Here is a 13,494-nt window from a genome sequence, read left to right as displayed (position 1 = left end):
CGGGTCAAGATCTCATGGTTTGTGAGTTTAAACCTGTCAGCATAGAGCGCACTTGGGATTCTCTCTCTCCTTCTCTCTGTCCCTCCCCCACTTGTTCTCTCCCTCCCTCTCTCTCTCTCTCTCTTTCTCAAAATAAATAAACTTAGAAAAAGGTTTATTCCTAAGACTTTCTATTTTTGATGCTATTATAAATATTTTTTAAAATTTGTTCTCTGTGCCTGATATGTAAGAACATGAATGATCTTGCCTATTGACCTGAAATCCAGACTTCTTGCTAAATTCTCTTAGCATAGTAATTCATTTGTGGATCTTTCTTACGTATCCAGCCACGTCGTCTGTGAATAACGACAGCTGTATTTCTTCCTGTCCTGTTTTTTACCTTTTATTCCTTTTTCTTGCTTGACTACCCTGGCTGATACCTCCAGTACAACGTGGAAAAGAGGGCAGCGGAGACCTTGCCTGTTCCTGGTCTTAAAGGGAATGTCTCTGCCTTCACCATGGATTGTGATGCTTGCAGAGGACTTTCTAGACGTGCTCCTGCATCTACCTCACGGTGTTGCGAGGAAGAGGGTCAGAGGAGCTATTACTTCCAAACAGTTTAAGTCAGTGCCGAGTGCCACACATTACCTGCTAGTCTGTGGCCCTCTTAACAGGCCGAAAATTCCCCAGATACCTTTTGCATCCCTCGGGGACATTAAAAAGGTACCGTATTGGGGCGCCTGGGTGGCTCGGCGGGTTAAGCGTGCGGCTCTTGATTTCGGCTCAGGTCACGATCTCACGGTTCGTGAGTTCGAGCCCCACGTCGGGCTCTGCTCAGAGGCGTGGAGCCTGCTTTCGAGTCTCTCTCTTCCTCTCTCTCTGCCCCTTCCCCCCCAACATAAATAATTAAACTTAAAAAAATAAAGCTACCGTATCATCGCGTCATCAGAGCTGGGGTCTCGCGTGCCTCATCCCTGTCTTACAACCAGAGGACCAAGTCTGCTGCGTTGTCAAGATGACCACCTCCAGCAGCGTGGGCTACTGTCTCAATCCCCAGGCTCTGGGACCCTCATTTCTAATAGCTCTTGAGCCCAAGTTGTTGGCCGGGTCATACACCTGAGACCACTCATCACCCAGAAACCAGCCCCTTCCAGTTCATGACAATTGTTTGCGTTTTGCTCGGTCACCTTCTTTACCGAAACGGCGAGGGTATCTGGAGCTTTGACTGAAAAGTAATTAAGCAGGTAGAGAGGGGAGAGACACGTCTTCTGTTGTTCCAGGTATTGGCTGTGGACAATCCTCTAAACTACCACGAGCACACTGTGTAGGTTACTAATTGTCGTCTTGTAATATTGTAGAATTTTATAGAAACCGACAGTGAGGGCAACGGCATTCTTCGGCGGCGGGATATAAAGAACGCGCTGTACGGTTTTGATATTCCTCTAACACCGAGGGAATTTGAAAAGCTCTGGATGAGGTAAGTGGCATCCACCAGTCGACCCCCTTCCATCCCGAGGGTCCCAGGTTGCCGGCTGCTGCAAATTCAGCACCAGCCTTGCTCTGTGCTAGGGGGCAAGGTGCTCAGCTAGGAATGGTTTCCTCTGGTTGTGTCTGTCTGCTGCCCTTCCTCCCCATAGAGGCTGGTCTCCGGGAACATGGAGAATCAGGGTAAACCCTCATCATCGATACCAGACTTAAGATGTTTGCATTTCCAGGGAACCAGGAGTTCAAGCCCATCCTTATATCACTTTAGAAAGCGACGTCACTCCCCAAACGCAATCCTAACGCAACTAGCTCAGCAGACAGTCCTGCCAGGGGTGTGGGGAGAAGCAGTCTCTCCCCATCACCTGCAGACGGAAATCAATGTCGCACAACTGTTTTTTGTAGATAAGGAATTCGTTGAAAGAAAATAACCAAACTTTTGGCAACTTGGGGTAGTTTCCCGAGGGTGTCTTAGACGGAAAATAATATCTAATATCGGTTACATTTTTCAAAAAGTATTTTAGATTCAGCTGTTCTTGAATCAGGCCCCCAGTTGCAGTATCCCCCGCGTGGGGGCCTGAGTTTCCGGGTGCACTAACAATGCGGTCAATTTCCGAGTTCCAGATCCATCTTTGAATTACCTCCGTCCTCGTCGTGTGTTGGTTGCCGCTCCCGTCCCCGCAGGACGGTGCACACTATTGTGCATCCCCCCAGGGGCAAGCGCACGGAGCAGCTCATGTAATTTTTTAGCTTTTCATCTGTTCAAAGTGGAAGGCTGAAATGTTGGCCGAGTTTAGAATGAGGTGGGCTGTTTTGTGTCTAATTTAGAAAAGCAACTTGAAGTTCTTATAAAATCCTTATTCTTTTTTAGATCAGCTCCAACACAGGGCCAGTTGAGGCTCTCCTTATTCATATTCTCTTTCAGTAGATTAAATGAGTGGGTCCCACTGAGTAACCAGAAGATTGGGCTCCCCAGTCTTTTGGATGATCCAAAGACGACTGTGTGGTCTCAATACTCGAGGACCTGTCAGGGGATACAAGCAGTCGCCCATATGCGGGGGCACAGTGTCGCCATGATAAATGCCAGAGGAGGGAACGTGTGGAGGAAAGAGGGAGTAAAAGCAGGAGCGGCAGGTGGGGGCGGGGAGGGTGTGTGGAGGAACAGGAAGCTGTCGCGGTCGGAGGGAGGTTGAAATAGCTCCCGGGGGTCAGGGAGAAGGGGGATCCCCTCACCCATGGGATGTCGGTGAGACATTCCATGAGTGCTGGCCAAGGGCTCCCAGGGTGAGAAAGGAGGGGTGAGGCCACCAGGGCCCCAAAGCCCTGGTCTTCAGGCATTATATCAGCCGGGCATTCGGGACTAGCGAAGGCTGATCACCCAGCCACGCTTCAGGAAGATGGGTCAGGGAACGTTCAGAGAAGGGATGGGTGGGCCCAGAGACTGTCGTCTCCATCCCAGTGGGGCGGGACGAGTTCCCGGGCTGGGTGTGGGGCACGGGAAAGAGGGGTGTTGGGGCCAAGTGTCCCCCTCGAGGGGGAGAAGAAGGGCACGCTCACTCGTCTTCCTGAAGGGGGGATAGAGCACGTGTCCGTCTCAGTGGGAGTGAGACACTCCCTGCCGCTTCTGGCTCAAGTTTCTTTATACGTTTATGGACATGATTAAACGTACACACGTCTGCCCTGACGACTGATGAAGTCAGAACTGCTTCTGCATTTGTCCGCCGACTGCCCGCCACGGGTGCTGAGGGACCCAAAGGGAGGGCGCCCCGCTGCCAGACAGGTGGCCATGGCTCCTGCCTCCGTCCTCACAGCTGCGGGGCCTCTGTCAAGTTACTTAACTTCTCTGGGCCTCGCTCTGCTCCGCTAAGTTTGCTGCACGTGTCGGTCAGGGGAGGCCAGCCGCGGTGACTGACAAGGGTGTCCTGATCTAGCGTGGGCGTCGTGGGGGGTCTGCCCACAAGCCGCTGCGTGGACCAGGAGCCCCACCACCCCCTGGAGCTGTCGTGACACCAGGCCTGGGAACGCGGCCGTCACCTTCCCCGAGTTCTGTTGGCCAGAGTCCTTTCACGCGGCCGCGCCCACTACGGGGCAGGCTGGGAGAAGCAGTCTTGGAGTTGTGTCCCGGGCTAAAAGACACGGTGACAGGGGAACTCAGTGGTGACGTCTGCCACAGGTGGAACTACCCCCGAGGGATGAGGAAGAGGGGCATTTGAGACAAAGGAAACTTCAGGAATGTTAGACACCAGTATCTGGGCAGGAAAGCAGAAACCACTCTACTATTTCTGGCCAAGTGGGGCTTAAGGCAGTGACGGACGACAAAGAGGTCAAAGGACCGGAAGCCTGGGCGGGGGGGGGTGGGGGGTGGATTGTGGTATTACAGGCCAGAGGCTGCCGCCCCCTGGGCTAGAAGAGGAAGAGGAAGAGGGTGAACCAGAGATCAGGAAACCGCTCTCTAACCTGGGACTGGAGGACAAATGGGAAACGGGGCATTTCTGGAGGCATCTCACCCCAAGGCTGCCTCCGAATCTGCTAGAATCTCAGCCACTGTGCGGAGCAGGAACCACGGCCACGGCGGGAGGCGCACCGGACACAGCCGGGACTGCCCTCTTCCTGCCTTCTGCCCGGGCCCACCTCCCCGGGAGCAGCCGGCGGGTAACTTGGAAGATGTGCTGAAGGATGGGCACGAGGTTGAATGCCGCCGCGTGAACATCCAGCTGACGGGCCAAGGAGGGATTCACGTCCCAGGACCGCGGATTGACCTGAGTGGCCGGGACGTAGGCAGCCTGGGCTGTGCGGGAGAGCGGGCCTGCTCGTCCGCTGGACCAGATCACGAAGGGCAGGATGAGGTAGGGACGCTGTCGTAAGGCCAGGTGGCTAGCAGGGAAAGACCTAGGCAGCCCTGCGTTCTAGAAAGATCACTCTGGCCACAGTGGGGAGGATGAATTACAGGAGACTGGGTGGGCGGCACAGAGGTCAGCAGGCCAAGTGAGAGGACGTGGTGAGCTTTCCTGGCAGTGGAGGGAGGACTGGGGAGGAAGTGACAGGTGTGAGGGAGATTTAGGAAGAGAAGTGAGCCTTAGCGGCCCGGAGGGAGAGGCCGTGTGAGGAGATCGGATGCCCCTGCGGAAGTTGGGAAGACAACGTAGGTGGCTGGGTAGCCTGCGGCTAAGGGCTGTGGTCTAGTGAGGGCTGCACCTTGTCCCGTGGTGCCCCAGACTGAGCTGTGTGACCCCGGGCCCGTGGCTCGCCTTCTCCGGGCTTCAGTCATCTATCAAATGGGATGGCAACGGGGACCAAATAATATATGTGGAATACCTGGCGTACATAAGCGTAAAAAGTGGTCGCAAAAAGATGATACAGATTTGAGACTCTTTCCTGATTGCACTGTTAATGCAACACTCGTTTTAGAAGTCTCAGAAAATCTGGAAGAGCGTAAAGGAAAAGACAAGACAACAGCAAAGCAGCTGTAATGATAAATGGTGACCTGGTAGTGTGACTTTTCCACCCATCGTGGTCTCAGCTGGTCGTCCTCACCCTCACTCACCCTTCTGGCCTGTTCCTCTCAACCGCTCGGTCTTTGCTGGCAATGGCAGGTTCCCCGCCCTGCTTCGCGCCCCTGGTCCGGCTCTGGACCACAGGGCGGGAGGCGCTGAGCCGGCGACAGGGGGCTGGCCAGCCATGGGTTGTCTAGGCACCAGGAGCCTCCTTCGGTCGCCCGAGCAATGGGAGGGGCGTTCTCCCCCACCCAGAGGGAGCTGGGACCGCTGTGACACGCTCTGTCAGCCCGGGGGGTCCGACTGTCGGAATAGGAAAGCCCCCCGACGTGGGTAGGTGGACGTGAGCGGACAAATAACATCTGCTCTTTCAAAAATACAAAATTTAAAAATAGGGTAGAATACAGACAAGGAAAAAAAAATAGCATCCATTATTCACTCAACATTTATTAAGCACCTGTGAAGTACATTAGTTTAGAGCCTCAGATGAGTCTGGAGGGTCTCGTTTATGCTGTGGAAGTAAATTAATGAATTAACCCCCAAATCGCAGTGGCGCAGCACATCGAAGTTTTGTTTCTCCGTTTTGTTTCTTACTCATCCTACATCTATAGCACGTGTAGCATCTCTTCTGGACGCTTCTCTCCCAAGCGGTGATTTGGGGATCTGGCCAGCTTCCAGCCTGTGGCTGCCTTGTCTCAGCGGGGGGCGTCTGCGGAACCACAGGATCACACGGGCTTTGGCGGGCTTCAGCCCCAGGTGATACCCTCCTGCCTGCGGCCTGGGGCTGGTCCGCTGCCCTGCTCGGGCACAGGGGCCGGACAGATCGGGGAGCACCTGGGAGTTAAGCGAGCCATACCGTGGACTGGCTTATCGGGGATTAAAGGAACAAAATGTTCGAGCCTGGAGGAGGCTGGTGTGAAAGGAAACCTGCTAACTGAAGCCAAATTAGGATCTGTAAGGAGCAGTGTGTTTGGTTTTGGAAAGCCCGCTAAGAATAAATCACAAGATGGAAGCGTCTTCATTCATGCCTTCATTCATCTGAACAATCATGAAGCGGGGAGTTTCTGAAACTTCCTGCGTTGTAGGCCTTGTGCTAGCTTCTGGGGTTCCAGAGATGAGGCAGCCCTCACTCTCAGGCGGCTCACAGCTCAGCAGGGAGGGCAGACAAGGAACGCGACGGTGGCAGTGGCGGGGCAGTGGGAGCCGCGTGCGTGTTCAGGGGAGGGATCCCAGGAGACGCGAGGACACCTGAGCTGAGTCTTAATAAACAGTCATTAGCCAGGGGTGGGGAAGGGCATGCCGGTGAGCAGAGGCCTGGTGCCAGGAGGAGGGGCAGGTCTGAGACGGGAGAGGAAGGGCCCTGCCTGTCTCGGCAGAGCCTGTCCAGCACGGGGACCACCGAGAGGACTGCCCAGGACCCACTGTGGGACATGCGCACCGTGCTGAGTACATTCTCTAGCCTCGTTTTGCCAGACAGAATTCATCTATTTTGGATCTAAAACAGACTTTGCTGAACAACCATGAAAAAAACACACCGTAAAAATTCACAGAAGACTAAAGCAGGAAAGCAAGTCTCAGGATGAACAGTAGAGATGATTAGTTGTATAAAGCCAGCCGACCAAGTGGACTTGATGGAAAGCTTTGGGGATCACTGGTGCCCCATTTTTGCACATTTCATAATTTCGTAGAAAGTTATATATTGGTATTCCGGCATCAAAAGAAGAGACGGTGCCAAGATGCCTGTGCCAAAGGTACCAGCTCCCTGGGAGCAGCCCGGACTCTCAGGTTCCCAAGAAGCTGGGTCCTCGGCATCGGCTCAGCCACGGCAGCCTCCTGCCTGGAACCTGGGAGCATCGGGCTGTGGGACACCTGGACACGGAGGGCCCCAAGGTGGGAAAGGACTTGAAGGGGTCCAATGAGCAAGGTCTGTAGAGATTAGGAAGGAGGAGACTGAATGGGACACAATGGCAGGGAAGGAGTTTTGGAAGCGCTTGGAGATGACTGGCCACATAGGCTCCTAGCTCAGCATGAAGAACTATTTATGATTCAGGTTGTCTGGCACTCCAGCGGGCGGTCTTTGAAGGGGTGCATTTCCCATCCCTGGCGTGGCTTTACCGAAGGCCAGACCACTACTTGCTGGGGGGCACAGAGGAGGGATCGTGGCCCCAGATGGCTCCAGAACCCGTGATTCCACCAGGACTTGCTGAATGCCGTGGCCATCAGACCACCCTCACAGGCGACACCGGAGAGGATTCCGTGTGTCCCAGGCTGCCTGGCCTGAGTCGTCAGTGGGGCTTACCCCAGACCCCCTGACTCTGGGGTCGGTGTTAGGGGGTAGACCTGTCACTGACGCAAGAGTCGAGCACCTAAACTGAGCACGAAGGACTAAGACTTTCCAGCAAAGCAATCAGTGCGAAGCTATTCGAATCATGAGTGCGACTGAACTGCTGTGTGTACAATAAATGGGCAGGGTAATCTGATCATATCATAAATTAGTGGCCATTGCCACATGCAAATGCAGGCTTTTATGGGTCCTCTGTTTATGTGCACATTTTTCCTAGCACATCTGCTGCCGAACCGTTTTAAAATTCAACCTTTATAGGCAAGTTGATTTTTTAAAATGTTACACAAAGGATTATATAATGAAGGGCGAGGTTATGTAAGCTGAATTAACTCTCTTATTATTCACGTTCACAACAATATTTTAGTCGCAATTGTGCAATCTGGTCTTCCGTTCCCCTGCGATGAGAATAGAATGTTTATGATCTTTATTAATGAAGTAATTAAGAAGCGTCTTTTCATTCAGTTCAAGTGTCACGATTCAGAGTTTGTTGTCAGTAGTCTCTTGTGCACAACACGCCAGGATGGCAGCACTTCCTGGGGAACACGCGTCCCCTGCCTTCCTTAGCTCAACAGACAAGTATTGATAATGAAGCTTTGGGAGGCCTGTTGCCGGGCGCTGGGAGTCTGTTTGTAAGATAAAGACGGCGTGGTTGCTCCTCGAGGAACTTGCCGTCTGGCAGGGGAGGAAGGCAAGTGCTACAGATGCAGAGGCAAAAAGAAGGACGTGGTTGAGCCTGTGGGAGTCAAGCAGCCACAGGACACCGGCGTGTGCTCCCTGGGTGCCAGGCCCTGGTCTAAGCGTTTACCCACCGACCCTCACCAGACCCCAGAGGAATCCAGGGGCGGGTGGAAACACAGCACTTGCGACTTAGGAGGAGAGAGGGGTCGCTTGTCAGTGGGTGGTCTCTGCACCATTCTTTCCGGAGCCCTCCTGCAGGAGTGGGGAGCCCTTGGGGGCTTTATTCAAGGGGGGTCTTGACCAGAGTTGCATTATTCTGTCGCTCTGCTGGCCCAAGGCTGGTCGGGCCTGATGCAGTTCAGGGAGAGACGCGCGGCCCTGGGATCACCCTAGGGGCTCAAGGAGTGGCACCCCTCCCTAGGTCCATCGATGGAAAACTCCACTGCCCTTTCTGTAGCCGGAATCTTACCCCCAGTAGCAGGAAGAGCTGTTTGCTAGAGGCCTTGTGCCGTCTGAGCGTCACTACCCAACAAGAATCACAGGACCAGCCTTGGCAAGGAGATACCCCACCGGCCCCCTTTGGTGGTGTGGCACTTTGTTTTGTTTTAGAAACGAAATCCACTGAATGCAGGTAGAATGGTATCGGGGGGTGGGGGGGGGGTTGCAAGTACGAAGGTTGTACTAATAACAGACACCTGGAAAGGCCTCAGAGGCTTTCATGAATCTAGTCGGAGGGGCGGTCCGGGTGCCGATCTGAGATGTTAGGTCTGGGAAGGCCTTTGGCGGTTCCCAGATGAGGGCACAGAGCTCCAGAACGGCTGAGCGCCTTGCCAGGGTCTCCGGGCCTGGGAGCTTGTGTTTGACTTGGAGTTCTCTGCCCTGGACCACCTCACGATCACTGGGGCGGGGAAGCTCCTTCCTTTGTAAGATAGTACATGACAAAAGTAGGTCCGGGTGCTGATAAGGCAGGTAGAGTCAGACACCGCGGAAGGAAGCTACGAGAGTGTAGGGCACAGAAGCAAGAGTGGGGAGGGGGAGAGGCCTCCGGTTCTGTGGACGCCTCGGGGGAACAGCCCCCTTGGCCTTGGGGAAGGGTGGACAGCATTCCCACGCCTGGAACGCGCTGCAGGATTTAGCACAGGGGCATGGAGTGTTTGCCTGAACTTCCCACCCCTCACCCCCCACCCACCACCCCACCCCTCGAGGACAAGAGAGTCAGGTAAATAAATACATCTCCTTCATTGCTGCTCAACTGAAGCCGGTGGAAAGGTCTCCGTGTGTCAGAGGCGAGCGAGCATGGGGTTCGGCAGATTTTTCCTCGTCTTGTCAGTTAACGAGCAGAGGGAAGCTCGGCCTCACAAAGGAAAGCCGTCCGCCCTTATGCTCAGACAAACGTCCAAACAGCCTGCCAGAGGATTATGCCCACAACGCTGTTTAAATATAGGCTTGGTCCTTGTAACTCTTGAGTTCGTCTGGGAAAAACTCACATCCGCAAATGGCATTTTTATCGGTTAGATGAGGACCAAGATCTTTTGGTAAAAATAAATGCTTTTTTTTTCCTTTAAAGAAAATTGGCAATTTGCCTTAAAATTTTTATTGAAGTAATTCTATTCTATTTGAATAATGCTGGGAGATAAAAACCCTCCATTACACCTCTTTTAATGAATTATAATTCAGAAACATCTCACTAATAGAAAATGACATAAAAGGTACGTAGCATAATTCTTATCTTGTTTTCCTTACTGGTCTCGCTCGTTGGTCGTATGTAATTGGCATCCCTTCAAAGAGGAAATGGGGAATTTGAATCAAATGGCCTTCATTTATTTGAGTTTTAAGATTGAGTATGTTTTTTGAAGGACTTTCTTCTAAACCTTAATATAGTCCTTACATGTAGGTGCTCAATAAAAAAAAAAAAACAAAAAACAAAAAACACACTGCTGAATGAATGGAAAGCTCGATTTTCATTTTCTGTGGCCACGGACATCTTTCTCACAGCATGACAAGTGCATGAATTCGGACGCCCTCTCGGGGTGGCCAAGCTCACCTCACGTGAGGTGTGATCGTTCTGTTGATAAGAGGTTTCCTAGTTTGATGTGCCTGTGAATCACCCAGGGATCTTGTTAAATGCAGATTCAGGTCAGGTCTGGGTGACCCCAGAGACTCTGCATTTCCGGCTCCCCCCGTTGAGCGGTGCTGCCCATCTGCAGGGCGCACCGCGTGGCGAGGAACCAGACGAGCCCCCACCTTGCCCCCAAACAGTGCAGATATTGTCAGAACACTGAGCACCCACACACCGTGGTGGCTACTGACGAGGGTCCTGTTTGTTTCTGAAGCTATGACACCGACGGAAGAGGACACATAACTTACCAAGAATTTTTACAGAAATTGGGGATTAACTACTCGGCAGACATTCATCGGCCCTATGCCGAGGACTACTTCAACTTCATGGGCCATTTCACGAAGCCACAGCAGGTGCACGAGGAGGCCCGACAGCCGCAGCAGAGCCCAGACAGGGCCGCGCCGGCCAGGTGAGTGCGTAAGTATCGCGGGACCGTGAGCTGGCCACCTGTTTGACGCGTACCCTTGCAGCCAAAGTGGGTTTGAAGTGGTACCTCCCAGTGCTGGCAAAGTCGTCATGAAATTCTCCTCGCTGCTGTAGGTTCTCGAAATGGGTGCGAGGTCGCAGAGTTATAAAGGAGTTAAAGAGCTGTGAGCCGTCTTCAGTCACGGCCTCACATCATTCCTGTTTTGTAGGTCACCTTTGAGAACTTTTCAGGTGTTTACTAACCTACACACCCGGGACCCACCCCTCGCCCAACCAGATGGCAAGTTCCAGAAGGACATGCCCGTCTTCGTGTAGTGCAGAACACTGCCTGACTCCTGGTAGACACCCCATGAACCTCTGTTGGTGAATGGATGAATGAATGAATGGATGAATGAATGGATGGATGGATGGATGAATGGATTCATGAATGAATGGATGGATGAATGAATGAATGGATGCATGGATGAATGAATGAATGGATGGATGAATGAATGGATGCATGGATGAATGAATGAATGAGTGAATGAACAAGACATATTCCTTAGCTCAGTACTTCCACTTGGGGAACTTTATCCCAGAGAAATAATGTAGTAGAAGCCAACCGTTTAGTGGCTGGAAGATACGATTTCTAGCGTGTCTTCAACAACAACTAAAAGGGACACCTGCCAGTCACAGTATAAAGTATAAAGCCTTATAAAGTATGGCCCCAGGAATATGAAAAACTACATGCCTGTTCAGTTAGCATCGTGAAGACTGGAAAATGTTTGTGATCAAAGGGTGATTGGAAATGACATTTTAACCAGTAAGTGTATCATGACTGGAACCACGTCAAACGTGGGTACCTGTTCACAAGGACCAGAAGATGATGTGCGAGGGGTAGTGGGTTGTATTTGGATGATGGGACTGTATATTACTATCTTCAAAGTTTAAAACCAGTTACTAATGTACTACTTAAAAAAAATTATAACACAGGATGGGGTGCCTGGGTGGCTCAGTCACTTAAGTGTCCAATGTTGGCTCCGGTCCTGATCTCGCGGTCCGTGAGTTCGAGCCCTGCGTCGGGCTCTGTGCTGACGGCTCGGAGCCTGGAGCCTGCTTCGGATTCTGTGTCCCCCTCTCTCTCTCTGCCCCTCCTCTGCCCGCTCGCACTCTGTCTCTCTTTCCCTCAAAAATAAATAAACATTAAAAAGATTTTTTAAATTTATAACAGGAGAAAATTTTGCTGCATTCGATGTAACTATCAAGCCATGGGACAGATGTCCCTGATCAGTCCCAGGCCCTGGTGGTCTCCCGTCAGCACCCACCAAGGCTGGGACTCTAGCTCCATGCTGTTCTCATCTGTGTTTCTGTCTGTTGCCTGTCACTTCAACTCTCTGTCACCACCACCACCTCAAATGGCACCGGAATGAGCGAATGGGTTGTTGCTGAAGAATCCCCAAAGGAAATAAGAACCCCCAAGGACACGGGGAAGAAACGTAATGGCTAAATGGGGTTTACGAGAAAAGCAGTTCAAACACACCTCTGAATGAGGTCCCAAGTTCACTGAGTTATGAAGCCTGAAGCAAGAGAATCGAATTTGTGAGATTTGAAGTAAAACTATGCTCAAGATTGGTATAAATCAAATATGCCATAAAACTAATGAGAAAGTGGAATTTATCTTTACCAGACAGGGCTGGCCTCATTACCCACTCGTGTCTTCCCTCCTGCCACTTGTGAGTAATGAGGCTCCAAGAGAAATCTCACATCCTCGGCGGGCTCACGCCGCATTCTTCCTCTTCTTGAGTTTCCGTTTATTGTGCAAACGTGGATCGCAGCGGAAAGAACTGGGAGCCACCAAACAGTGTCTCTCAGATCCCCGAGCTCAGTTAACTGATTCACACTCACCCTGCCCTCTCTGCCACCAGCACACTTTCTGACCAAAGAAGGCAAGCCTGATTTCATGAAAATGCATGACCGACTTCTGTTTCCTCAAAGACGTCAGGTTATAAAATTGTCGAGTAACTTTGCCCTTCAGAATGGCCCGCTTTCAAATTTGGGGACAGTGAGTCTTCCTGGTGTTTCCAGGATCTTCTAGCTCCTCGGATGAGAAATGAGGAGACAGGTCTGTTACAGTGACCGAAATTTTGATTTGCCTCTTAAATCTGAGAGAACTTGTTTGGCGTGCCAGAAATACATCTTAAAAAATTATGAAAAATCCTTTTTCAAACTCATGCTTGTTTTCCACGTCTTGCTCTATTTTGCCCAAGTCTGAGTTGAAGATTTGAATCAGAGCAGAAAGAGTGAACCAGCCACGGAAGCCGTGGCCTGTTCGAAAATCGGATCGGGAGGTGTGTGAACAAAACCAGCAGAGCCGGGCCCGGCAAGGTGGTGTCGGGGAGGGCTCTGTGGCCATCCCACTGGCCACGACTGTGCCCTCTTCAGACTCTGACTCGTTGTCCGGACCAGGAGCCAGCCACGGGCCCGGAGCAGTGGCAGCCTGTCCCAGAGTGTCGGCCCACGCTCGTTCAGTTCAGCGGTATGGTGTGCTCTGTGCCCGAAACCCTCATTTACTCTGTGCACATATTTACTCTGCAAGGGAAGTAATTACTGCCTAGAAACCAGTCCAAGAAATGCTGAATGCCTCAATTTTCTAAAAATATGTATCTCAAAAAATGTTTTGATTTTTTTATACCTTCATTTGCTTTCATTTTGAAGGATTAAGTGGAATATAATAGTTGTGATGACGAGTAATCATTCTGTAATGCGGGACTGAATTCAGCACACACCTGTAAGGGAATCCAGAATGTTGCCGCTGTTGGTATACATTTGCCGAACGGTTAACGCAGCTCATTTGTATCCGTGGCTCAAACGAGCTCAGTCCTCAGTTGGCCAGCTCCAAACTGGAGGCCAGGGAGGGAAGGGGGCAGATGATGACCCACGTAGCTTCCAAGTCAGTGCCACTGTCCCCATCTGACCTGCACGCTCCCGCTCAG

The 13,494-nt window shown here is 51.8% G+C and overlaps 1 protein-coding gene across 9 annotated transcripts in view; it reads left to right on the top strand.

Annotated features, from left to right (window-relative positions):
- Window positions 1-13,494, top strand: part of EFCAB6 (EF-hand calcium binding domain 6) — a 244,357-nt gene that overhangs the window by 176,547 nt on the left and 54,316 nt on the right. For all 9 annotated transcript variants that reach the window (XM_042948058.1, XM_042948060.1, XM_042948059.1 and 6 more), the window contains 2 exons: window positions 1,338-1,456; window positions 10,311-10,505. In XM_042948058.1, coding sequence (XP_042803992.1) covers window positions 1,338-1,456; window positions 10,311-10,505 — 314 coding nt within the window. The remainder of the gene's footprint in view (window positions 1-1,337; window positions 1,457-10,310; window positions 10,506-13,494) is intronic.

The sequence above is a fragment of the Panthera leo genome, chromosome B4, assembly GCF_018350215.1.
Source record: "Panthera leo isolate Ple1 chromosome B4, P.leo_Ple1_pat1.1, whole genome shotgun sequence".
Lineage (NCBI taxonomy): Eukaryota > Metazoa > Chordata > Mammalia > Carnivora > Felidae > Panthera > Panthera leo.
This window is presented reverse-complemented; position numbering and strand designations above follow the sequence as displayed.